Raw genomic sequence first — 27,779 nt, forward strand, 5'->3', positions numbered from 1 at the left:
TGAAAACTGCTGCTTTTATGCATGTAACATCTCAGAAAATTCACTCCATAGAGTTGAACTGTGAAAAAGGTTTTGCGTGTGAATGGGCTTTTGAAAATTGCTATGATAATTGCTACTTTTACACATATAACACCCTTGAAAATGACCTTTTACGTTTGTATTGGAGGCAACTGAAGATGAAGTGACTTATCTGAGGTTATAAGGTCTGTCAGCAGGGTATGAAACTTGTCTTCCCTGGTTCCCAGCCTGCGGCTCTAACCACTAGACTACTCCTGCACTCTACTTTTTTGATTTTCAATACAGATGTAATATTCATGTACTTTGTATTCTCTGGTATCCATCCTTTGTGACGATGTGCTTTGCAGTGTTTTTAATTATACGTTTTGCTGGAATCTGACGTACTTTATGATTGTGACTGTTTTTACTGATAATGCTTCTGCTACTGTCTTTTGTAGGTGGCTGCATAAACATTTCTTCAAAGATAACCTGAGTGTAACAATGAATTTGTAGTTGCTCCAAAACATCTTTAGCTTGCTTTCTGCATGCTTTTCTTTAGATGTTTTCATAACTTCGTCTTAAGATCACAAAACGGTACAAGAGGGCCAGCAGTATGATGATAAAGAGGATCAGAAAACCAACTGCAAGCTCTATGAGTGTCCCATGGCTAGGGTGAAGGTTAATGGAGGATATGGTCCCCCCTTTGACATACAGCGAGGAACGAGACAGGGATGCCCCTTATCCCCTATGCTTTTTGCATTGTTCCTGGAACCCTTTGCCACTAGGGTTCGTGAGGCCGGGACCATTAAAGGGATCTGGGGTGGCATGGTTCACTCAAAAATCTCACTTTTCGCAGACGATGTTATGATGACACTATCTGATCCTGAAGCATCTTTACAAGGGGTAATGGCTGAATTACAAGGCTTTTCGGCCGTTTCAGGAATGCGTATTAATTATGACAAATCAGAAATACTTAACTTGACTCTCCCGACTAATGCAGCACAAGACCTTAAGACCAAATTTCCTTTCTTATGGGCTCCTTCCTATTTGAAATATCTAGGGGTTAAAATCGGATCCCACGTTAACCAATTGTTTGCCCTAAATTATCATCCTTTGGTGACTAATATAAAGGAGAATTTAAGACGATGGGATAGGCAGGTATTTTCGTGGCTGGGACGCATGGCTATTATCAAAATGAGCGTCCTCCCTCGTTTCTTGTATTTCTTCACTACTATTCCCATTAGTCTCCCCTCTATACTGCTCAAACAATGGCAGCAACTACTGTGTGGCTTTATTTGGAGGAGACGTCCACCCAGGGTGGCGAGGTCTATTCTTTATCTGCCTAAAAATAGGGGAGGCCTCCACCTAGCTAACCTACTGTGGTACTACTATGCGGCCCAGCTGCGTGCCCTAGTGGCTCTTCACGGATCTAGAGACATTCCTCAGTGGGTGAGGTTCGAACAAGGGTTGATAGGGTCTTTCCCTATTACGGCGATACCATGGCAGCCCAGTGCCACGTGGGGCGTGTTCGGTTATTACCCTTTCGCTCTGCGTACCACGATGCGGATATGGCATCGTTGGCAAAAGGAATTGGTGGGCCCTGAAACGCATTCCTTATTAACCCATTTATTTACAAACACTGCGGTGCCCCGCTTTGAACGACCTATGGGTCTTAGAGAGTGGCAAAAGTCAGGGGTCTTCTGCATGGGACATATGCTACAGCAGGGTAAGATGCTCTCTAGAACGCAACTTAGTGACCTCCACTTCGGCAGCACTTTGGATTTTTTATTATACGCTAGGATATCCTCCTTCATACAAACTGGGATACGGCAAGGCACCTTGAGGACCAAAAACACTTTATTCGAAACACTATGCCAACATGCCTCGTTTATGAAGGGGATTATATAAAAAATTTATGCTATGTTCAACAATAAATCGTTGGTGGCCCATAAATATAGGGCACTCTGGGACTTAGATTTCCCGGGTTCTCTAGATGACCATGATTGGGATACCATTTACTCTGTTGCTGGCAAATGTTCCATTTCAGCGGGGTTACAAGAGAATTGCTATAAACTGCTCTATAGGTGGCATTACACACCCCTAGCATTACACAGATTTTACCCCCATATTTCAGACTGCTGCTGGCGAAACTGCGGGGCCCAGGGCACATATCTACACATTTGGAGGTCTTGTCCCAGAATCCAGGGTTATTGGCAGGCGGTGATTCAGTGGCTCTCTCAGTTGTTACATGTCACATGTGTGGCACGTCCCTGGCATGTTTTATTAGGTGCGCCTATGAAAGAACATACTACTCCACACCAGAAGTTGCTTTTGCAAACCTTTATTGCAGCACGAACAGAGTTGGCTATTCATTGGAAACAGATTAAGATTCCATCGCTTGCTGCAGTGCAGCATCGCCTTTTTTCTCTATACCAATTGAGCAGACTTACTGCCATCCATCTGAATTGTCTACCCTCTTTTCAGGCTGTTTGGGGCCCATATAAAAAATGGCTAGATGATCACACTTCCACATAAAGTTTATCGCTTTAGAGGCGTCCTGCTCATATCTCTGATAGAGGTCCTAGTCATAGTTTTCCCAGTATCACTATACTGTCAATTTGTATATCATCTACCAGTGTGGGGAGGGGAGGGGGGTGGGGGTTGGGAGGTTACTATGGATCATAGGCTATCATGATCATTCTGTAATTATGATTTTGCAGTTTGGTTTACAAATGCAGTATGCTATTATAGAGGCTGTTTTTGATACCTTCGACTGTTGTATCGTATTGGCAAGGCTATTCTGATATTGTTTGTTATTTATTATGCTGTATCTTATGTTTTATCGCTAAGGAAGAATGCATGTAGCCTGTTTCTTGCATATTGCTGTCTTTTCGTTTTGTGACCTGCAATTAAAATAAAAACAGATTACATACAAAAAAAAAAAAGAAAACCAACTGCGACAGCCAATCCTGTGATTACGCCTAAAAGAATAAATATGCAAATTAGAGTTTAGTTTGCATTCCCTTGAAAAAGGGGTGTTTGTGTGGATACACAATAGATATTAAAGGAGTCAATATTACAAATTTTTAACGCAACATAGTGAACTTGATAGGACCAAGTTCTGGATGAAAAGAGCCAGCCACATATACATTTTTGGGGAAAATTTCAGACAGCTTTGGGTTAAGGTCTGCAGGTACATTTAACCTGTAAGCTTTGCACCAAGTTTCTACAAGAAAGCATACATCCACTTTCCCGTTTGAAGCTTGCCTGTGGACTTTTGCATCCACTTTTTGTGCAGAAAGATTTTGCAAGGAAGCTGCCATGAACAGACTTGAAAATAAAATCTACATGCATAAGCCTCCAATCCTTCCCAAGTCACACCCCTCAGGACACCTCCCCTAGATGTGCCTACATGTAGGAGTGTTATAGAACACTGCGCTTACTTTTAGCCTTATTAAGGGAGGGTAATTTTCAGACAGCCAATTTACCCATTTAAATGGCTCTGAAAATTGCCCCTCCAATTTTGTGGTGGAAAATATAATAGTCCACAAATGAAAAGAGATGACTGGACTCATTTTTGTGCATCTTTTCATGTGTGGATGATTTTTTGGAGTGCACTCTCTCTTCTTCTGTTTGTCTTTTGGAAAACATAATAGTGTCATTAGAGAGTGACAAGGAGGAAAATCCAGGGCTTTTTTAATCCGCTTTTTGCTGGATGGACATGAATTCTTCCTACCCTACCACTCACCTGTCAACCCCAGAGTCTGCCTTTCTTTATGTTTCAACATTTTATTAGAGTTTTCCATAATGATAATACAACAAGGAGAAAGGTGTGTTTCTGACCCTTCTCCAGTTTACAACCAAACTGGTAGCATTCACTTAGTGTAACCTGTCTGCGACCCCCTTCTCAACCCCCCTCCCCACCCCAACTTCCAGCCGTCCCTACCCTCCCCCCTTTCCAAGGAAGTAAATAAAGTCTAAGCGTAAGGTGGGTGTCCGAAGGTCTTCATTCAGCTATCCGAAGCCATCAATTCAATCCTGCCTTTCTTAAATATTCTTCCAAGGGGGGGATCACGTGACGCGCTGACGAGAGAGGATGTGATCTCCCGTCGCGGAGCTTGGGCCTAGGCTTTAAACCCCATCCAATTTCATCAGCGGTCCCAGGCTTGACTATCTTACGCAAGGAGACATTGGGGCACTGCCCGAACAAACCTGTGCATAACCGATGGCGACACGGGTCGGCATGAAGGAGAAGGAAAAGGAGAAAGACCGGGAGAAGGCCCGCCCGCCTGACGTGAACCCGGAAGCGGGGCCCGGGATGGTGGAGCAGGGAGCGACGGCGCCGGCAGCGGAATTGACGGCAGCGGTTCTCGCAGCGCTCACCCCCGAACTCCAGAAAATCTCGGAACAGCTGCCACAGATCGCCGATTTGCAGACCTGGAAACCCGCGTATCAGGGAACCAAGATGGCCTCCACGTGGCCACGGCAGATATTGCAACACTGCAGGCAGAGCTAAAAAAGCAAGCGCTCAAGATCGAGGACCTGGAAAATCGGTCCAGGAGGGCCAACATCAGGTTAGTCGGGATACCAGAGAGCCTCGCTGACTATCAGTTGCCCAGCTTTCTTGAGGGTTGGCTCCCGCAAGCGTTGCAGCTTACTGGGCTATCTGGAACGTTCCACGTGGAACGGGCACACAGATTGGGCCCCAAACGTGAAGGCCAGACGAAACCACAGGTTGTTATCGCAAAAATTTTGAATTATGCCCACAAGTCAGCGATTATTCGGGCATTTCAGCAGGGAAATATGCCCAGCTATGAAAATCAGCCAGTACTGATTTTTCAGGACTTTTCACAATCTGTCTCCCAACAGCGTAGAGCTTTGGCACCATATTGCTCGCAATTATATCAATGGGGAATTCGGGCGGCGCTGATCTACCCCGCTAAGATGCGGGTCCAATCCACTCAAGGAGTTCGCTGGTTTACAGACGTGGACTCAGTGCAGCTCTATATACAATCCTTGCCGGCCCCAAACACCCAGAGCACTTGAGTGCACTGAACAGGGCGAGGGATCTGAGCCCACGGTCGTTCGGATGGGGACGTGGAGGAGTACGCCGGTCTTGGTTTTTCTGTACATTGCTCCATGTAACATAGCCTGAGACCGGGCCTTATCGTGAGCCAGTTGCAGCGCCTGAAGAGGGCACAACGCTGGATGCCAGTGTTCAAGTGGACATCTTCAGTTTGGAGACTAAAAGGGCCACACATCACTGGACAAGCAGGGACTGTTACCAATATTTGCTGAAAAAGGGGGTGGTTTTTCTTCAGGTTTTCTTACTGTTTGAACCTTGTCCGGTTGACTGGGTTGTTGATGTTTGTTTCATAGGATGGGGGGGGGGGGGGGGGGGGAGGTGGGCTCGAGCGCTGAGTCACAGGGATCTCACACCACTATCCCCAGGATGGTGGGGTTAGGGATGTTGGGTATGAAGGGAAGTCAGTGGGGGCAACGGGGGGTGGGATGGGGGGGAGTTCAGGGTGGGGGAACGGAGACCAATGGTAGGCTGCACGGGGGAGCCATTAGTTCTTACTGGATACTCTTCTCTAACATTAAAAGGGGGAGCGCTAGGCTGGGAGGTGCAACCCCTCGTCTAAATGAGTGTAATGTTTTAGCTATCTGTAGCCATGTCAGTGCGTTGCTCTAAGTACCATTAATTTTCATTACTTTTCATGGAATGTAGGGGGCATCAATTCTCCTATTAAGCGCACAAAAATTCTGCAATCCCTACACAAACAGAAGGCGGATGTCGCTTTTCTGCAGGAAACGCACTTGTCTGACTCCGAGCATGAGAAACTGAAGCAGCACTGGGTGGGGTCGGTTCACTATGCTTCGGCCAGTTCCCGCTCTGCAGGAGTGGCTATTTTGGTGCGGCGGTCCTTTCCTTTCACGATCACCAGGGAAATTAAGGACCCCAAGGGGAGATACATTATCATCAGCGGGGTTCACAACCAACAGCCTGTCATATTATGTAATATATATGCCCCAAATGTATATCAGGCATCATTTTTTCATGAAATATGCGCGTTACTCCTTCCTCATATGGAGGACCTTTTGATAGTGGGTGGAGACTTCAATGCGGTTAGAGACCCCTTGTTAGATAAGTCTCTCCCTGCGAAATCTCTGAGTCCTGCGAGTAAGGGGTTGGCATTGTTGGAGACGTCTCTACATCTCACTGATGTTTGGAGAACATTAAATCCCCTAGAGAGGGGATTTACACATATTTCCAGGGCGCATGCTTCCCACACCCGACTGGACTACCTGCTGCTGAGCACGAATCACTTTTCAAAGGTGTTGGCAAACCAAAATAGAAGATATTTTGATTTCTGACCATGCCCCTGTTTGGATTGAAATGGCAGATCCTCTGAGTTCTTGCTCCACCCGTATATGGAAATACCTGTATTTTCTAGCAGACGATGAGGCATTCCAAGCCTACTTAAAGGAGCGGTGGTCAGCATTTGCATTGACGAATGCACAGCATATTAATGACCCTATTCTGTTTTGGCATACTGCCAAGGCTGTGCTTAGAGGAGATATCATTTCATATGTGGCATATAGGAGAAGGTCGTTAGACAAAAGGCTCCTCACACTTAGTGCTCAGCTTCAGAGGGTCAGGCGGAGGCTGTTAAATTGCAACTCTGGGGATAATAGAGCAGCTTATCTTTCCTTGCAAACTGCTATTAATACCCTTATTCATCAACGGACTAAGAAGAGCTTACTGTACTATAAATACAGGCTCTTTCAGTTTGGGCAAAAATCAGGTAAATTGATGACTAATTTGATTAAGTCGGCCAGAGGACATCGTTCCATTCCGGCCATCGTGACCTCAGGGAAGCGGTTAGTGACAAGGGCGGAAGACATTCGTCAGGCCTTTCACACAGACTATTCCCAGTTATACCGTTCAGAGGGCTGGGATGCAGGTAAATGGGAGACGTTTGGGGATCTCATTCAGCTACCAGTTATCTCCGTGGCACAGAGTCGTTACTTAAATGAACCGACAGCCGAAGAGGAAGTTAGGAAGGTTATTTATCAGATGCGCAAATTGAAGGCTCCGGGCCTGGATGGGTATAGCGCAGAGTTTTATAAATGTCTGGTGGACCCGCTAGCTAAACTTCTTTCTACAGTATTTCAGACTTTAATTGCTCAAGGTTCCTTTCCACCTGGAGGAAACTTGGCACATGTCACTATAATACCAAAACCGGGCAGGGATCCCATGCTACCACAGTCGTACTGCCCAATTTCCTTACTCAATACAGACCATAAGATATTAGCGAAAATATTGGCGGAACGCTTGGAAACATTTTACCTGATCTTATACAACCCGGCCAAGTTGGTTTTATCAAACACAGATACGCCCTGAGAAACATTCGCCAGATAGTCACTGCCATGGCGCTTAGTCAACGTGTGGAGGAGCCCTTTTTGATATTTAGCCTGGATGCTGAAAAAGCTTTCGACAGGGTGGAGTGGGACTTTATGTTTACATTATTGCAACAAATGGGATTTAGTGGACTTTTTTACCGGGCAATTGAGCTTCTGTATAGTGACCCAGTGGCCCGCATTCTGGTTAATGGGGGACTCATGGAGCCATTTACTGTTAGCAGAGGGACTAGACAGGGTTGCCCATTGTCCCAGTTATTGTTTCTCCTTACCCTAGAGCCATTTCTGCTGGCCATACAGGCTACTCCAGCCATACGGGGATTGCAGTTTTATAGCGGGGGGAGGTCAGAAATCTTCAAATATGCGGCCTTTGCTGATGATGTGTTGCTTTTTCTTACCTCCCCCTTTCAGTCGCTGCAGGCGCTGCTGGATTTGTTTCACCCCTATGCTGCCTTTTCAGGCATGTGAATAAACTGGGATAAGTCGGAAGCCCTGGCCTTCCCAGACTCGTTGAAGGAACGTTGGGGGAACACCTTTCCTTTGCAGTGGGCCCAAGATTCTTTGAAATATTTGGGCATATTTCTCACCACAGATATTAATCAAATTTACTCTCGAAATGTGTCCCTGCTTCTTCAAATCACCCAGGAGAAGCTACATACGTGGCGTAATCTACTGCTGACAATTAGTGGGCGAGTCAACTTGTTTAAGATGGTAATCCTACCTAAATGGTTATACGTATTTCAAAACTTTCCCATGCTCCTCTTGGTCAAAGATCTCCGTAGGATTGATCAGCTGTTGCGTAGTTTCATTTGGAGGAAGGGGAAGGCTAGAATTCCTTTAGCTTGGCTGAAGTATCCATGGCATAGGGGGGGCGTGGGGATACCCAACATGTTTCACTATGGACTGGCGGCGAATTTACGCCTGATCCGAGGGTGGTTACTGGGGTCGTCTCCCTTTGTCAATGTATTGGCTGAGGCTACTTTTACCAGATCACTGGCCCTAAGCTTTGTATTGATGGGTCCTAGTCCCCGGGTCGTTTCTACTCTGGCTCAGCATCCTTTGATAGCTCCACTGTGGAAAACGTGGACCCATCTCACCCGAACTCTCGGCATCTCCAGCTGTTGTGCAACTTTTACTTCGCTCAGGGGTAATCCTGATTTCTCCCCAGGGTCTACCACGGCCCATTTTAAGATTTGGGATAGCAAGGGTATACAATATATGGGACACGTTATGGATGATGATGGTCGTTTGTTACCTTTTGATCATTTGCAGGACTTATATGGCTTGCCGGGGATGCATATGTTTGGTTACCTGCAGCTGAGTCATTATATTAAGACCCTGGGTTCCCCAGCTCAGCATCCTGCAGCGTTTAAGGCATTGGCTAAGCTTTTTAAGTTTGACCACACTAAAGACCCGTCGCTCTCCTTCTATCATAGACAATTGGCCAGTGGCACCTCTATGGATTCTTACCCGATCTCGGTCTCTCGGTGGAACAGAGATGGGGTGTTCCAATTAACTGTGCCTATTTTTTCTATTAGTATAAAGAGCGCATTAGCGACTACCGGCAATATGTACTACCGAGAGATGCATCTTAAATTTTTACGCCGAGCGTATATGTCTCCCCAGCTTGCCTTTAAAGCCGGTCTTGCTTCCACAGATAAATGTATACGCTGTGGGATGAGGACAGGGACCCTATCACATGTTTTCTGGGAATGCCAGGGTATAAAAACTTACTGGCAACAAATTCTTACTTACTTAGAACCGATAGTGGGTGCCAGGCTGCCGCTATCACCTTATGTCTGGCTGTTTCATTGTGTCACTCGTCACCTGGTGTTGAATCCAGGATCACGGGATTTCCTGAGGAAAGCAGGGCTGGTTGGAAAGAAGGTCATCCTCCTGAGTTGGCATACCCCGGAACCACCGTCCTTCTGGTCCTGGCGGAATCACCTTCACAGTTTGATGCAAATGGAAAATCTCTTCGCTCGTAGTTCGCCCAGACGACGGAAACTTTTTCTTGGTACTTGGGACTCATATTTACAAACGTTGCCTCATAGAGCTCGGAGTTTAGCCCTGAATGACTGAACTTATACCTACATGGAGAGTATCTGGACTGAGTTTAACCTTTTTTTGGTCTCTGAGGGGGGTGGGGGAGGGAAGCGAAGGGTGGGACGGGGTGCAGGGCCTTCTGGGGCCTGAGTGTTTGTTTGAAAAGAGTGATATTTATCAGTTTACCATGGCACTTTGTACTGCTACGTTGTTATGGGCATCTTCCTGCCATACGTGTATCATTATATTTTGCATTCACTCAATAAAAATACATTTCACATAAATATTCTTCCAAGGGAATAAGTCAGATTATTGCTCAAATTAATTGGTGAATAAAGGGATTCATTAAATATAGGGAGTCATTTAAATATAGTTGTTCCTCAAAAAAATTCTCCTCATCCACCATAAGGGAATAAAAAACTTCATCTGCCAACTTTGTGCCTCCATCAGACCATGAGAGAAAAATTGAAAGACCATAATACATCAGGACCATGTGCTTCAGCAAAACCACTCTACCTATACAGGTGATTTGGGGTAGATGAGATCCATTATCACGAAAGCCAAACTGTGAAAGGTATCTTGTAACTGTGAAAGGTATCTCCCTGCAACCCAAACAAATCACTCCTCAAAAAGGCAGTTATCAAACCCATCCTAAAAAAAAACCTGGTGCTAATTCTAAAATAATCAACAACTATCGCTCAGTCTCCAGCCTCCCCTTCTTATCCAAGGTGGTGGAAAAAGTAACTTACCTCCAACTCATAGATTACATAGAGGAGTACATTATCCTACATTGGTACCAATCCAGTTTAAGAAAGGTCATTGAACAGAATCAGTTCTGTTGGCCATCACAACCAGTATCTGCCTCCATATAAATCAAGGTGGTGACTCCCTCATTGTCCTATTTGAATTCTCAACCACCTTTGATACGGTTGATTACCATCTCCTGATCCAGCAACTTCAGGACATCAGCATTGATGGCACTGCCCTAAAATGGTTTGAATCATTCCTTGCCAAAAGAACGCAATCTGGTACATGGGTCTACAAACTGTCCCGCACTAGAGAGCTCACTTGTGGAGTGCTTCGGGGGCTCGGTCCTTTCCCAGATACTTTTCAACATCTACATGTGTCTTTTTTTTTTGAATAGTAATATTTATTGAGTGTTAACCAGAGATAACAACAGTCATATTGAGTACACTAGAAGCACACATAACAGTATAAATATGCATCAGAGAGCAGAGAAGACTGAATCGGCAGATAACCGTCAACTTTGCATCCTGTCAACATGACAGTAACGTATTCACTTATAACAGAACACCCCATTTTAAGGAGGGTCACATCGCCTCCCAGCTTTATACCCCTGTCCCGTCCCCCCCCCCTCCCCTCCCACCCACCCAAACAACAGAATGTCCATAAGGATGGGGATGCACAGAGGAACACAATCAGAATACTGAGAACAATAATGAGAAAATAAGGAGAAATTGGAGAACAGTGGTCAAATGTTAAAGCTCAAACCAAAAACCAATCGTGACATGAGGGGACATAGCCAAAAGCATGTTATCATGACTGAGCAGTATACTTCAGTGGGGACCAAAACTGTATTCGGCAGACACAAAGATGAGAAGTGAATCATCATAGATCGCAATCACCATTGCATTTGCAATTGCGTCTGCAGAGGGGCATACTCATGTAATCGGTCCCACTGATAATCCACTGTCCAATAGACCAATAAGGTGTGGAAACATCCAAACCCAAGCTCCCACGATAGAAGAGCAATGGAGCTACCAGTAACAAGGAGATCCTCATGTGCGTGATGATGATGATGGTTGGGGCAGAGAGAACCTCTTGGGAACCAATTGTCTTTGAAGCGCATCGGGCAACAGGGATAAGTAGGGATCCCATATCTCTTGGAAGAAGGACAAACGTTTAGAGGTAAGCGTGTGGGCCAATAAATGTTCCAGATGCAGTAAGTGGTGAAGTTTCTGAATCCATACTGCTGATAAATCCGGAGCAGAGACCGTCCAGGAAGATAGTATTGCCGACTTTGCCATCAAAGCCAATTTATCAAGCAGCAAGCGTTGAGGCACAGACAACCAGTCAACATGAGAGTCATATAGGCCCAGTAGCCAAATTTCAGGTACTAGCGGTATATCCGAGTTCCAGAGATTGGTAGCTTTCTTAGCAATCAAAGACCAAAACGATTGTACATATGGGCAAAACCAGAAGCAATGCAATAAATCCGGTTTGGGATCTGAGCAGCGTAAGCAACTAGCTTGAGATACGAGTCCCATATGATACGCATGCTGTTGAGAGTAATAGGCGAAATGTAACAACTTGAATTGTTTGTCTCTGAAAATTACATTATCTACCATTTTAGGTATGTTCACAAAGCAGGATAAAAAGGAGTCGCTGGGGATTGAAGTGCCCAAGCTGGAGTTCCAGGATGCCAATAGGGATTGAATATGTGTTTGAGGTTTAAGGTCTAATAAACCCTTATAATACTGGGCACATTTCAAACGTTTGTTATCCATCCCCAGCAACAGATTATGTACAGAGGCATATACCGGGAATCCGGGGTGTTTACCGCATTGTACCTGGATGAAGTGTCTCAACTGAAGAAACCCATAATGGTCTTGGTTGGGCAGCGAGTATTTAGACTGTAGCTCCTGAAAACTGAGTAAATGTCCCGAAGCCAAACCAGAACTAAATAGTTGCGAGATCCAAATCAATCCTTTCTCCTTCCAGGTAGTGAAAAGTGAACGAGTCATCCCAGGGGGGAACAGTGGACAGCCGGTAATATGCAAACAGGCGGTGATGCCCGGTCTATGACCTAGTTGCTTGCAGATGAACTTCCAGGCTTGACGCATAGGCTTGATCATTGTACTATGACGTAAGTGTAGGGGTAGCATATCGGCTGACATATGTAAAATAGAGCTTAGAGACCAGGGAGCCCCCCAATCTTTGTAAAATTGCAATGGAGTAACATAGTCTGTATCAAAGAGCCAATCCCGAATATGGCGGAGCAAACAAGCACAGTTATACAAAGACAAATCCGGGCAATTCAGACCTCCAGTCTGCTTTGACTGCATTAACATTTGTAAAGGGATGCGAGCACGCTTGCCCCCCCAAATAAACATATTCAATGCTCGGTTAATTTCTTTAAGATCTGAACGAGACAGCCATGTAGGCAACATTTGAAATAAATATATCCAGCGGGATATCTCCATCATTTTCACTAATTGTATCTTCCCTGACAGAGAAAGGGGGAGGTCCCTCCACTGATTCAAATTACGAATCAATTTTTGCTTTAAGGGGCTTACATTTAGGGAGTATAACTGGGATGGGTCCGCTGGAATCCGAACACCGAGATATTTGAGGTCGGAGGTGACCCACTTTAAAGGGAACATCCCGGCCCATGAGCCTTGCAAGGTCCCCGTGATATCCAAGGCCTCCGACTTATCGGTGTTAATTTTCAAGCCTGCAAAGGTACCAAAGGCTCTCTGAATGTCAAGCACCTCTGGTAAGGCCTGTATTGGATTGCGAAGAAAGATCAACATATCATCCGCAAAAGCTGCTATAGTAAATGGAGTGGAAATACCGTGAAACCCAGAGATCCTCGGGGACTCACCCAACCTCCGCAGTAAGGGATCCAGAGAAAGGACATATAAAATAGGCGACAAGGGGCAACCTTGTCTGACACCCCGTTGAATAGAGATGGTATCAGAGAGCATGTCATTAACCATGAGATGAGAGTTAGGGGACTGATATAACATAGTGATCCTGTGGTGAATGTTCCCTGTTATCCCAAATCTACGTAAAACAGAAAACATATATTCCCAGGCCACCCTATCAAAGGCTTTTTCAGAATCGAATCCGACCGCCATAGAGGGGTGGCCCTGTTGCCTAGTGACTTCAATTGCCGACAATAATTTGATAACTGTTGTACTGGGCTTGCGGTGTTTAACAAATCCAGTTTGATAGGGAGAAATAATATCTGGAAGGACCGTACTCAGACGATTCGCTAAGATACGGGCATAAATTTTTAGGTCGCAATTTAATAACGATATGGGACGATAAGAGGCGGGGTTTAACGGATCTTTCCCAGGTTTGGGTAAGATAGTAATATAAGCAGTATTGAAGTCACTAGGAAATTCCCCCACGGACTCCGCTTCCCTGAAAAACTGACATAATGGTTTGGTCAGTTGGGGTTGTAAAATCTTATAAAAGTCTGAAGGGAAGCCGTCTGGACCCGGTGCTTTATGGGGCTTACTTTGCTGGATGACATGCTGAACCTCTTGTTCTAAAATTGGTTTATTTAAAGCCTCTAATTGAGAGGCAGTCAATTGCGGCAATGAAAGAGTTTGAAAAAATTCCTCCTCATCCCGAAAAGAACCCACTCTATCTTCTGTGTACAAGTGACCATAAAAATCTCGTAAAACCTTACAAACCTCTGAAGTTTTGGTAACCAATTGCCCAGTGTCGGTGCGGAGACTGCTAATAAAGTTTTTCCTACGTTTAGTGGCTACTAATCTGGCAAGTAAGCCTCCCGCTTTATTCCCAAAACGATGGTAGTTAAGCTCTGCATGAGTTAGAGCCTTCTGAGCTCGCATATGAAGGAGGGAATTTAGTTGATTTAAACATGCCCAATAGGCATCTTTAGTAGCTGGTGACGGAGCTTGCGCTAACATTCGTTTCCGGTTTTTTAAATCCTTTTCTAGCTGCAAGATGGAGCTCACTATCTGCTTTCTCCTTTTAACAGTATAGGCAATAATTTCGCCACGTAGAACAGCTTTCCCCGCAGCCCAAAAAAGAATTGGTTGATCTATGTGCTGTTGATTATTCCTCTCAAATTCCTCCCACTTTAGGCGCAAATACTGATGGAATTGTTTGTCAGTGCCCAGACTGCTCGGAAAGCGCCAAGAGCCTGAAGTACGTGCCTCACGTGATAGTTTTAAACACACCCACGTTGGAGCATGGTCTGATATGACTATGGAACCCACATCAGCCTCCTCAACCCTAGCGAAGAGAGAGGAAGCCACAAGCACATAATCAAGACGAGACATGGTTTGGTGCGCTCGGGAGACATGTGTGTACTCCCTAGCCGTGGGGTTCAAAACCCTCCAGACATCTAATAAATCCAACTGCCTGCATAGATAAGCAATGTCTGACTCTTTTGGTACTTTATAACTACTAGGGATACTTGATTTGTCTAAGGTTGCATCGGATACACCATTAAAGTCACCAGTCAGGATCAAAGAGCCTTGAAGGTGCTCCAAGATCTGAGAGAGAAGAAGGCCAAAAAATTTTCTATCAGGGGTGTTAGGTGCATAAACATTACAAATAGTGAGAGGCTGCCCTTCCAGCATGCCTGTAATGATAATAAACCTGCCCTCCGGGTCTGCCACTTCTTTAGAGATAAGGTAGGGAGTATTCTTGTTCACTAGTATCGCCACCCCTCTCTTGCGACCAACTGCAGGAGCAAAGTGACAAGTAGTCACCCATTCCCTACAAAGCTTTTTATTTTCCAGAATATTGAGGTGCGTTTCCTGGAGGCACGCTATATGCGTGTGAAGGCGGGCCAGATGTTGAAAAACCTTTTTCCTTTTAATAGGACTGCCAAGGCCATCCACATTCCAGGAAACTACTTTATATGCAGAGCCCATTATCCAGCGTCACCGCAAAATCTGCATTCCAGAGTAACCGCAATGAAAAGGAAAAGGAAAGGGAGGCCCCCAGCCTAGCCCCCCCCTCCGCCAAAAACCATGTCACTGTGGTGGTATAGTAAGCCACAACCCTGTCCTCTAAAACAAGACCAGCAAACACGATTCCCTGTGCGATACCCCCATAATACAAGAAAAAACAAAACCCCCACCACCCCCACCCCCCCCTTTCCCCCCCATAACTGCTAACCCTACACAGGCTAAGCCTGAACGAGAGCACGCAGGGATGTGTTGGGAGCATAGGACCCCCCCTCCCCCACTCCCTGACACGTATTCAATCAAATAAACAGTAAGAAGAACTGTCAAATTAAGGTACATCACTTATTTAAGTCCTCCTGTAGCTGTTTCGTGGCCTCCGGAGATGAGTACACTGTCCAGCTCCCCTCCCGGTATACTCTCAATTTCGCTGGAAATTGCAACATGAACCGGACTTGTTTTTCGAAAAGCATATTGCACACCGTTGAGAAGGCCTTCCGTTGCGCTGTGACCCGCGCCGAATAATCCGGCGCCATGCGAATGCGATGCCCTTGATACTGCAGATTAGGCAGTTTCCGTGCCGCTTGCAGCACACTCTCCTTGTGATAATAATTAAGGATTTTTATAATAACTATCCTCGGGCGAGGGTTTAGCCCGGCGTCCGAAGGTCGTGGGCCCAGCCTGTGTGCCCGTTCTATTTCAAAGCGAGACTGCAGTTCGCTTAACCCAAGGGCCTCAGGGATCCAAGCCATCAATGTAGAACGTAAATTCTGATCCAAAATAGACTCCGGGAAGCCGAGCAGTCGCAGATTCGACCTCCTTGATCGATTCTCCAAATCATCAGTTTTATCCTTTTGTTCAGCCAGTTCTTTTTCTAGAACATGGACTCGGTTTGTGAGGGCAAGCACGTCATCCTCTAAGACTCCTGTGCGCCCTTCCACCTGGTCGAGCCGGGGAGCAAATTCGGATAAAGCCGATTGTACAGACGTCAGTTGCTCAGAAAGCCCAGTAAACTTGCTTTCCAATGCCTGCAATATCGCCTCTTGCAGTTCTAATGTAGTCGGGTGCGCCTGCTGCACACTAGGGCTCCGTTCTCCGCTACTCGTTTTCTCCGTGTCCGCCGCCATCTTAGCTCCAAGGCCTCCGGGTTTTTCCTTTTCTTTCCTCGCGGTTTTCGGCGGCATAATCACCGGCGACTTATGCATATAATTTGTGATCGACATAAGCCACAAGTTGGAGCAAACAGAACCCGGTAATTCTATACAGGAGGGCGGATGGAGTGGGATTAGGGGGGTCCTATCCCCGGAGCGTTGCCAGATGCGTCCGGCCCCGTTCACCACATCACGTGGTCTCCTCTACATGTGTCTTATCTGCAACCTCATCCAGTCCTTCAATATCAAGTGCTGCCTATTTGTGGATGACATCCAACTCTAAATCAAAATGGGATGTGACCAAATTTCATCCATTACCAGTCTCAAGAATTGCCTTACAGAGGAAGCTCAATGTCCTAGTAAAAACAAACGCAGACTAAAATCATCTAAATCAGAACTCCTCTAGTTCAGCTGTCAAGGTTACCCCCTAAAATCACTTCCCTCACTAGCAGGTGTACTATTTTATATCCTAAGGAGTTGGTACAAAGTCTAGGGGGTTCAACTCAACCAAAACCTCACAATGAAACTCCAAATTTTGAACATAATAAAGTCCTCCTTCATGTATCTGCATCAGATCTGCAATCTATATTATTTCCTTGATAAATGCAATCTTGCTACTGCAATTCCTTATACAATGGCATCTCACAATACAGTATGAAGCACCTCCAGTTCCCACAAAGTACTGCCGCAAAAATTCTGGCTATTAATCAATTATACTTAGGGAATAGCCACTGCTATTAATTGCATCAGTAGCATGGGTTCTTCTTAGTGTTTGGGTAACTGCCAGGTTCTTGTGGCCTGGTTTTTGGCCTCTGTTGGAAACAGGATGCTGGGCTTGATGGACTCTTGGTCTGTCCCAGCATGGCAATTTCTTATGTTCTTATGTTCTTATGGTAGGTGCAAAAGCAACTGTTTATAACAAGCCAACTGTACACCATTTGTCTCTGGCTACCAGCAGGAAGCAAGAATACATTTAAAATTGTCTTCTTTGTCTTCAAATGCTTGAATAAACAGGACTCTGAATACTTTTCACAAATTCTATGCTGCTATGTGCCCTCAAGATAACTCCAGTTCACCAAAATGCCTTCTTTCTGTTTCTCCCCTGACTGTTGCCAGATTGTCCTGCACAAGAGTCTGTGCTTTCAGTCACTGTCTGGATAGCAAAGTTAGCTGGATAAACTTATTTGGTTAACTTTGGAGGTATATTCAATAGTGCAGCCGCATTACTGAAATTAGCCAGTTATCTTAAAGTTAGCTGGCTAAATTTAACCGGCTATTTTGGATAGCTTTTTGGATAGCTTTTTGGCCAGAACAGACTTAACCGGCTGATAGGGAGATTTACTAAGCTGCAATACTTTATTGCAGGAGGGACCAAATATCACAGGACAAGACCATCCCCACACTATTTGGCCCCCCTCCCTCACAAAGTATCATGGCTGTACCACGACAGGATTTTTTTTATCATGGCACAAATGAGGGACACAAATCTGAGCTGTTGTATGGGGGTTTCCCACACAATGGTTGCCCACTTTGGCTGAAGCCACCATCAATTAAAGGACTTCAGGCCTTAAAAGTCCCCTAGTTAGTAAAAAATCACCCAGGGGTCAATGGTGACCTCCTGCCCACTCCCTACCCCCCCCCCCCCCCCACTGCATTCTAAGGTGCTCCTGGCCTCCAAAAGAAAAATAAATGTGTGAAACTGTATGGCAATGACCTACTCTCTTCTTCCATCCTCCCCCTTATTTAACAAAAGTGCCCCTTTTGGATTTTGCCCCCTCCCCCAGTATCCACATCATTTTCCCACCCCTCCAAATAATTTAGTATGACTGGGGGTCTAGTGATCCCACCATTCCTAGCCCCTATCACCCAAAAAATGATCCTGCTGGTTTAGGGGGGAATAAAAATAGCTGTCACCATGTAGTTTCCCATATTTCTTTGTCATTTGGTAGCCAGGGCTGCCTCGGAAGGTGGCAGGGGGTTGGGGTAAGGGTCTCCAAAGACCTCCAGGGTGGCTTTTGACTAACTGGGGGGAGGGGTTATGGGCACCTTGGCCCTTTAATTTTCCCACGGGACCACTGGGGACCTATGCTAGTGTCCCGATGCTCCCTTGGGAAAATTTCTACACCTCCCTCAAACGTGCTAAAATAATGGGGCTGACTTTTTTTCAAAGAAAGTCGTGCTATATTATTACCATATTATTATTACCATTACTTATGCATAAGCTGCTTTGCAAACATTAGACATTTATAAATGAAAATGTTTGCAGTGATTTCTATAGGGGAAGGAAATCTTCAAGCCTATTGTGCAATATAATGTGATAGTGCCACAAAATGGCAGTAATACAAGATATACGTGAATTGTGTGAACCCTAGTCTGTATAACATGTAACTAATATGAATTCAAAAAGACCTGTTATATGGATGTCAATAAAGATTGAAAATCTGAGTGTACCTTCATACGATGCTGTACGTGGTACGGCTGTCGTGACTGTAAGCCTATATCAGGGCTTTAAAAATCATTAGGTACCCCAGTGTTGAATGAAAACTCTTAAAGTGTCCACTGTCCACTTTGGAATTATTACTTTGATGATAACAAAAATGCCGCCGTGATAATCACTTATCTTTTGGCTTGTAGTCGGTCTTGCTTCAGCCAAGACCGACTACAAGCCAAAAGATAAGTGATTATCACGGCGGCATTTTTGTTATCATCAAAGTAATAATTCCAAAGTGGACAGTGGACACTTTAAGAGTTTTCATTCAACACTGGGGTACCTAATGATTTTTAAAGCCCTGATATAGGCTTACAGTCACGATAGCCGTACCACATACAGCATCGTATGAAGGTACACTCAGATTTTCAATCTTTATTGACATCCATATAACAGGTCTTAGTAATACAAGATAAACAGCATTTAACATGCGTTACAAGTTGTTTAACTTGCGATATCACCTTGTCGTGGCTTAGTAAATCTATGCCTAAGTTAGCTGGCTAACACTGAACGTCTGAGGTAGCCGGATAATGTAGGCCTAGATTTACTAAGCCATGTTAAGGCGATATCGCAAGTTAAATAATGTGCAAAGCATGTTAAGTAATGTTTATTGTGTGATATTGCCAAATCACGACACTATCACACGATATTGTGCAATATTCCTGAAGATTTCCTCCCGCTATGGAAATAAACTGCTTTGCATGCACAAAATTGCCTAATGCATTCAAAGCAGCCTATGCATAGGCAATTCTATATTAATAAAATAACATGGCTGACTGAAAAATGTCAGCCCCATTATAGTAGCGTGTTTGAGAGAGGTGCAGTTATTTTCCTGGGGAATTATCTGGTTAATGCTTTTGAACGTGGACCCCCCGCCCAAGAAAATTAAAAGCTAAGGCCTTGTTTTTCAGCTAAGCCTTCCACTATACAAAGTAGGGACACGACTGGGTCTTGAAGCTATTCACAAATGGAATTTGCTATGCTGGATCCCAATGCTTTATTATTTGCAAATTCCGATTTGACTGTAAGCTGTTCTATTGCCTTTGCTCATGTAAACTTATTGTAATCCACCTTAAGACCAACATTGGGAAAAGGCGGATTAGTAAATGTTCATAAATAAATAAATACTCAAGAGGAAAACAGGTATTATCGTGCATTCATCAGGTAAAAAAAAAAAAAATATCCCCCAAGCAATAAACTACAGAATATGTCTTACCATTCAAATCAACCTAATATATACTTATATTGGCAATGAAACACAAGCTGTCACGCATTTGTATCACTTGCAAATTATTTGGCTATTCTAATTTTGTGTCTGAAACACGTAAGGGATGCATAACTTTTTTAAACATTGTGTATTCCATTACCTTCATTTTTTTTTGTAATCCCACATTCTTTTTCCCAGTCTTGTACTATAATTGGGGTAACTAGTTCCGTAAACTTCTGCAGAGGGCAAGGAGATGCACAGCCTGACAGACTGAGTGGATAGGGATCTTTCCGAGAGTCATTCCGGTAGAACATTTCTATGCTGTATTGCCTGACAAACAAAGCAGAGAAAAAGTTAGACTGAACCAAATTCAGACTGATTGAGATTTTTGTTTAGGGATGAGATACAGAAAACAGGCTTCCAGCTGTATCTTTGCTACCATCCTTATATAACTTTCTATGGTATGAGTTGAAATACATTTGAATGAATGTATTACCAGTTCATTTGAGGGAAAGTTACATGAGGACAATACTATAACTACTTCATGCTCTGATTACAGGCAGCTAATTAAACAATCTTTCCATTTTTTTTCAACCATAGCTACCCAAAGCATCTTCCTGTCTCTCCTATTAAATTGTCTTTCTTCTAAAAATTATAAGCATGTAAGAGGAACAGCAGCATATCAAGTTGAAGGCAAATTTCCGTTGCATTGTGATTGTTTATTAAGTCCAGGTGGAACAAATCATTGATTTCTCTTATTTTCTCTACAAAATAAATTACACTAAAAGTAATTCCTGTTGCTTAATGGATTTTTGCCAAGATGTCCTTAGCTACAACTGGTACAGGCTGCAAGCCTGGTACATGAGGACACTGCAATGAGGATTTCAATAACATTTCAGCCTTAAAATGAGGCATAAATACTCTTTGTAAAAAAAGTGTTGCATTGAATATCAAAGCTTTATTTACCAAGATAAAGAAGAAACTACTTAGGGGGCCTATGCATTAAAGCTTAGTGTGCATGCTAAGGCTGTTCATTTAGCATGCTCAAAAAATAGTGTGCTAATCACAAGGGCCCTAGCCTCCACATTAAACCAGAGTCAGAAAATGTTACTGGACATGCGCTAAACTCAATGCATATGTTCATGTATATGAAGGAACATCATATGAAAATTAGGATTTAGTGGGCATGTGGGGAAATATTTCCTGAACCCACTATTTACTGTGTGCCTGCTAATGCCTGAAATCTAACATCTGCATTGGACCAGGGGTTAACCTTTTAGCGTGTATGCTATTGAAAAGGTTCAGCTACTAACATTCAGTGTGGCTGAAAGATGAAAGTTAAGTACTAAAGATGATACTAAATATTTATATGACAATAAAGTTTGCATTAGATATAAGCCACAGTTTGCTCACTTTCAGGAAGATGCCAATAATGGAAGTGTGCTAGATACCATCGAAGAGCGCTTAAGGTCTAGAGATTGTTTTCTATCAAGTCATCATGAAGTTATGCATTAGGGATGTGAATTGTTTTAGGACGATTAAAATTATCGTCCGATAATTTTAATATCGTCTTAAACCGTTATGGAACACAATACAATAGAGATTCTAACGATTTATCGTTATAAATCGTTAGAATCGTGAGCCGGCACACTAAAACCCCCTAAAACCCACCCCCGACCCTTTAAATTAAATCCCCCACCCTCCCGAACCCCCCCCAAATGAGTTAAATAACCTGCGGGTCCAGCGGCGGTCCGGAACGGCAGCGGTCCGGAACGGGCTCCTGCTCCTCAATCTTGTTGTCTTCAGCCGGCGCCATTTTCCAAAATGGCGGCGAAAAATGGCGGCGGCCATAGACGAACACGATTGGACGGCAGGAGGTCCTTCCGGACCCCCGCTGGACTTTTGGCAAGTCTCGTGGGGGTCAGGAGGCCCCCCACAAGCTGGCCAAAAGTTCCTGGAGGTCCAGCGGGGGTCAGGGAGCGATTTCCCGCCGCGAATCGTTTTCGTACGGAAAATGGCGCCAGCAGGAGATCGACTGCAGGAGGTCGTTCAGCGAGGGTTCCGGCGCCTCGCTGAACGACCTCCTGCAGTCGATCTCCTGCCGGCGCCATTTTCCGTACGAAAACGATTCGCGGCGGGAAATCGCTCCCTGACCCCCGCTGGACCTCCAGGAACTTTTGGCCAGCTTGTGGGGGGCCTCCTGACCCCCACGAGACTTGCCAAAAGTCCAGCGGGGGTCCGGAAGGACCTCCTGCCGTCCAATCGTGTTCGTCTATGGCCGCCGCCATTTTTCGCCGCCATTTTGGAAAATGGCGCCGGCTGAAGACAACAAGATTGAGGAGCAGGAGCCCGTTCCGGACCGCTGCCGTTCCGGACCGCCGCTGGACCCGCAGGTTATTTAAGTCATTTGGGGGGGGTTCGGGAGGGTGGGGGATTTAATTTAAAGGGTCGGGGGTGGGTTTTAGGGGGTTTTAATGTGCCGGTTTTGCGATTTTTCGATTTTTCACGATTTTTCACGATTTTTCACGATATTTTACCCCCCCAAACGGCAACAATACGATTCCCTCCCCCTCCCAGCCGAAATCGATCGTTAAGACGATCGAGGACACGATTCACATCCCTATTATGCATGTTACCTTTTTATCTAAAGTTCATTTGTTTATATTTTAGATGAGAATTGTTATGGTTAGTTAGTCCAAAGACCACCTCAGGCATTTTGAGGCTTGACCCAGAATAGTTGTCTGGGAATGTCTTATCAGTGGCCCAGGTTTTCAAGGAACTGCATAGCTCATTACCAAGAGCTTTATAAAAGAAAATTATTCCTTACCTGCTAATTTTCGTTCCTGTAGTACCAAGGATCAGTCCAGACAGTGGGTTATGTCCTCCTTCCAGCAGATGGAATCAGAGAAACACTCGAAAGGCGCCCTTATATAAGCAGGTGCACCCTCTGCGTCCCTCCAGTATTCAGAATATCAAAGCATAAAATAAAGGTTTGGATGGATCAAGTGACCTCAGAAAACTGAACAATTATAAACCCGGCATAAAATGCCGATTTCAAAAACAATAAAACTTCCAAAAAGAACCATGCAGAAATTGTATACACAACAGCTGAGAGACAATCCCAACCCCAGAAAATCTCAGGGAGGGCGTCTGGACTGATCCGTGGTACTACAGGAACAAAAATTAGCAGGTAAGGAATAATTTTCTTTTCTCTGTACGTACCAGGATCAGTCCAGACAGTGGGATGTACCAAAGCTTCCCTACGTAGGGTGGGCCCCGGATAGCCCTGCTCGAATGATTTGAGCACCAAAGGAGCCAAAACACGGCGATGGAAGATGCAAATGATAATGCCTAGAAAAGGTGTGTAGCGATTTCCATGTAGCTGCCCGGCAAATCTCCTGCGGAGATACCACCTGACTCTCGGCCGAGGAGGCGGCTTGAGCCCGGAGAGAATGGGCTCTGATCCCCGCTGGAGGCTGCCGCCTAGTTCCCATGTATGCTGAAGAGATTGCTTCTTTCAACCAGCGAGCAATGGAAGTCTTAGAAGCCTTGTTGCCTCTTTTGGGACCACTCCAGAGGACAAAGAGATGGTCCATTAATTGGAAGTCGTTAGTCACCTCCAAATAGCGCATAAGGACGCGCTTGATATCAAGGCGGCGGAGCTCCCTGGAGTCTCCAGTCAAGAAGGACGGAAGTTCCACTGATTGATTCACATGAAACGCCGAGACCACTTTCAGTAGAAAGGATGGGACCATGGTCAAGGACACCCCAGAATCCGTAAAGCGGAGATAGGGTTCCCTGCAAGAGAGAGCCTGAAGTTCCGAGATCCTGCAGGCGGAAATAATGGAGACCAGGAAGACTGTTCTGAGTGTCAGATCCTTAAGGGTAGCACGGTTCGGCAGTTCAAAGGGAGGACCGGCTAGGACCCGGAGTACCAAATTGAGACTCCAGGAAGGGCACAGAGCTTGGAACGGAGGCTTCATGTGCTTGACCCCTTCAAGAAACGAACTATTTCAGGATGAGAAGACAGAGGAGCCCCGTCCAGATGTTGAATGAGAGAGCCAAGAGCTGCCACCTGGACTCGCAGAGAATTGTAGGCCAGTCCTTTCTCCAGACCCCGCTGAAGAAAAGAAAGAATTTGGGCTATGGATGCCCAACATGGAGATATGTTGATGGACTGACACCAGGCCTCAAACACCTTCTAGATCTAGACATAGGATAGGGAAGTAGAAGTCTTCCTGGCCTGGAGGAGAGTGGAAATAACATCCTCTTGGTAACCTCGGCATCTTAACCTGCGCTTCTCAAAAGCCAGGTTGCAAGTCTGAAGCGATCTGCCCTGTCAAAAATACTGGACCCTGATGTAGGAGGTTTGGTAGATGTCCCAAGCAAAGAGGACCGTCATCCACTTTGAGGTTGATCAAGTCCACAAACCACGGTCTTCGTGGCCATTCAGGCGCTACCAGGATCACGGGTCCCTGGTGGATTTCTAATCTCCAAATTACCTTTCCCACCAGGGGCCAAGGCGGGAACACATAGAGCAGGAGACGTCACGGCCATGGAAGGACCAGAGCGTCTACTCCTTCTGCACCTTGCTCCCTTCTCCGACTAAAGAAACGTGGAGTCTTTGCGTTCCGCTGAGTCGCCATGAGGTCCATGTGGGGAGTTCCCCACCGGTGAAAGAGGAGAGCCACTGCATCCTCGGAGAGTTCCCATTCTCCGAGATCTATGTGTTGCCTGCTTAGGAAATCCGCCTGGACATTGTCCACCCCCGCAATGTGGGATGCCGCCAGGCGAGAGATAGAAGCTCCGCCCATGCCATCAGCTTGTCCACTTCCAAAGAGACAAGTTGGCTTCTCGTCCCGCCTTGCCGATTGATGTATGCCACTGTGGTCGCTTTGTCGGATAGTATTCTTACGGCCTGATGATGGACGAGGGGGAAGAAATGCTTCAATGTGAGATGGACTGCTCTGGTTTCCAGTCGATTTATCAGCTATGTCGCCTGCATCGGCGTCCACTGCCCCTGAGCTGATTGCGTGTGGCACACAGCCCCCCATCCACAGAGGCTGGCATCCGTGGTGATGATCACCCACTGAGGGACCTCAAGTCCACGCCCTTCAACAAGTGATCCAGACTGAGCCACCAGCCCAGGCTGTCCTTGGCAAGATCCGACAGGGGCAGGAGGGCTTGGAACTCCTGCGAGACCAGCCCAAGGTACCAAATCGATAGTTGAAGCCATACAGCCCAGAACCTGGAGATAATCCCATGCTGTGGGGAGCGGGAGGCCCCTGAATCAATGTACCTGAGAGATGAGGGTCCAGGCCTGGTCCGGGTGAAGAAACACCTTGCCCAAGCTGGTGTCAAAGTGTGCTCCCAAGAAGTCGAGAGATTGTGAGGGAGTGAGGCTGCTCTTGGCAAAATTGACGATCCATCCCAGGGAGCAGAGGAGCCGTAGGACCTTGTCGACGGCTTGTTGACACAGGTCCCTGGACTTCACTCGAATGAGCCAGTCATCCAGATAGGGGTGCATTAGAATTCTCTCCCTTCGGAGGGCTGCCGCCATTACCACCATGACCTTGGTGAAAGTGCGGGGAGCAGTTGCTAAGCCGAAGGGTAGTGCCTGAAACTGGAAATGCTGACCGAGTATTTTGAAGCGCAGAAAACGCTGGTGCTCCTTGAAGATTGGAATGTGAAGGTAAGCCTCCGTTAAGTCCAGGAAGGCCAGAAACTCCCCACGGTGAACTGCCGCAATGACGGACTTCAACGTTTCCATCCTGAAGCGAGGAACCTTGAGGGCTCTGTTGACCATCTTGAGATCGAGGATTGGACAGAATGATCCTTCCTTTTTGGGGACTACGAAGTAAACTGAATAATCGCCTGACCCTTGATCTGCCAGAGGCACCGGAAGGATGGCTCTCAGGACCAGGAGTCGGTCGAGTGTCTGCTGCACGATGAGCCGCTTCTGCACTGGGCTGCACGGAGAGAAGAGGAACCTGTCTCAGGATGTCCTGCTTTCCCCTCCCTCAACCCCCCACCTTGGTGGCCTCAGTCAGAGCTACAAAGGGGAAGAGGCCTCTCATCCCCAATATCTTCAGATTACCTGTATAGGATGATGGCTGCTTTGGCCCCAACCCTACATTATGCTTGTTGAGAATAGACAGTTGGATGCCTGTGCCCTCTGGAGTCAGGGTTGGCAGATTTTCCTCCTTGGTATTAGTGAGATGGAGGTGGTGGTGGAGGGGATGGGATGTATTGAGGGGTACAGATGGAGGAAATGTGGCTGCTGCAACAGAAGGAGTTGTGGGAGATGTGTTGTATAGGACAGGGGAGAGAGTGACAGAAAGAGAAGGAGGCAACAGAGGAGAAACATCAACACCCAGCTATGAACTGATTGTCAGAGTAATACTGGGGTGGGAAATACTTTGTTAGGTGGATTAAGACAGTGTTGCCCTACCAGGGTGCCATGGCTTACTGTTATGCTGTCAGACTTGATCAGGTGTGCCACAGAAATGTCACCACTGCCTAATTTTCACGTACTGACGAACCCTTGGGCTTTGTTTTCAGCACCTCCCAGCAAAAAGTGACACCAGCAGTGATTCTTAAATGTAAAGGAGCTCCTTTCTGAACACATGTGGATTTGTGCATGCCTCTCCTTCCTAGCTACAGCATGAACCCAGGAGTGGGGAAATTAACAGGCAGCATGCAGGATCTGGCTACCTAGGTGCCACTTTTTGCTGCATGCACACGCTGTACACACTACCTCTACCTCACCCTTCTTTGAGTCCTGCCAGCCTCCTCTCCTCTGCCCTTAGGCTTATAGTCAACCAGTTACCCCTACTCCTCCCATTAAGTCCCAAAAAAACATTCTAACAAATTGAATGCTGACTAAACATGGAATCAGTCCCAAAGCAGCCTGGGATACTTGAACCATTTTCCTGAAGAAAGGACAAAGAAGAACGGTTTTCCTGCCTACCAAACTGGCCAGGTACCAGCAAGCCTCATCTTTATGGCTCTCCCAAACCAACCACCCTAACAGAGCCAATAGACTTATTGATGAAATGTTACCTGCAGCCATGTAGAAAGTAAGTGTCCACATGCCCATAAACTGAACAGACTTGGGAAAAAACTGGAAGAAATGGACCAATCAATGTTGCTGATCTTGAAGCTAATTAATTTGCATTCATGAACTGAAAAAATGCAAACTGAGGCCTTTTAAAAAGATGAGAACAAAGGAACCAGGGACTCGCACCAACAGACACAGACAGGTATCATCCCTGCAGTCTTGCTTACAGTCTTTGAGTGCTGTCCAACACTGTTTACCTCACCAAACTGCGATCTGGCACAGCTCAGGCTAGGTTCAATAAATTCCTATAGTCTTGAAGTATGAGATCCAAGATACCAAAACAATAGAAGAAGTGTTCCTGAGAACAGACTACATCTACAAGGGTTGGAATCTTTAATCTCCTAAAAGCTGTGTTAGTTAAACCATTTTAACTTTGGTAAAGTACAATCTACTATTAAATATTGTAAGCACCAAAGAATATTTTTTGTATCCGAGAATACTGCTGAATATGTAATAATTTAAAAATCTGATGAGATAAATTTATTGTGATACACATAATAAAACCCATACATAAAATCCATTAACCAAGAGGAAGGAGTTTTATGATTCTGAGATACTCAGATATAAAGCATAAATTAAAATAGTTTATGAAATATGTAGGCTTGTCTACAAGACCAGCAGTGGCAACAGTCTTGCTTTGTATTACAGTCAG

The 27,779-nt window shown here is 45.5% G+C and overlaps 1 protein-coding gene across 2 annotated transcripts in view; it reads right to left on the bottom strand.

Moving 5' to 3' along the window:
• Positions 1–27,779, bottom strand: part of ACPP (acid phosphatase, prostate) — a 183,349-nt gene that overhangs the window by 26,581 nt on the left and 128,989 nt on the right. Inside the window, exons 10-11 of one of the 2 annotated variants that reach the window (XM_029589331.1) lie at positions 20,168–20,337; positions 2,329–2,900 (exon numbers count right to left, since the gene is read on the bottom strand). In XM_029589331.1, coding sequence (XP_029445191.1) covers positions 2,830–2,900; positions 20,168–20,337 — 241 coding nt within the window. In that variant the 3' untranslated portion in view covers positions 2,329–2,829. Of the gene's footprint in view, positions 1–2,328; positions 2,901–20,167; positions 20,338–27,779 lie in introns of those variants that run through there. The other variant, XM_029589330.1, reaches the window with a different exon arrangement.

This window comes from Rhinatrema bivittatum, chromosome 2 (assembly GCF_901001135.1).
Source record: "Rhinatrema bivittatum chromosome 2, aRhiBiv1.1, whole genome shotgun sequence".
In the NCBI taxonomy this organism is placed as follows: domain Eukaryota; kingdom Metazoa; phylum Chordata; class Amphibia; order Gymnophiona; family Rhinatrematidae; genus Rhinatrema; species Rhinatrema bivittatum.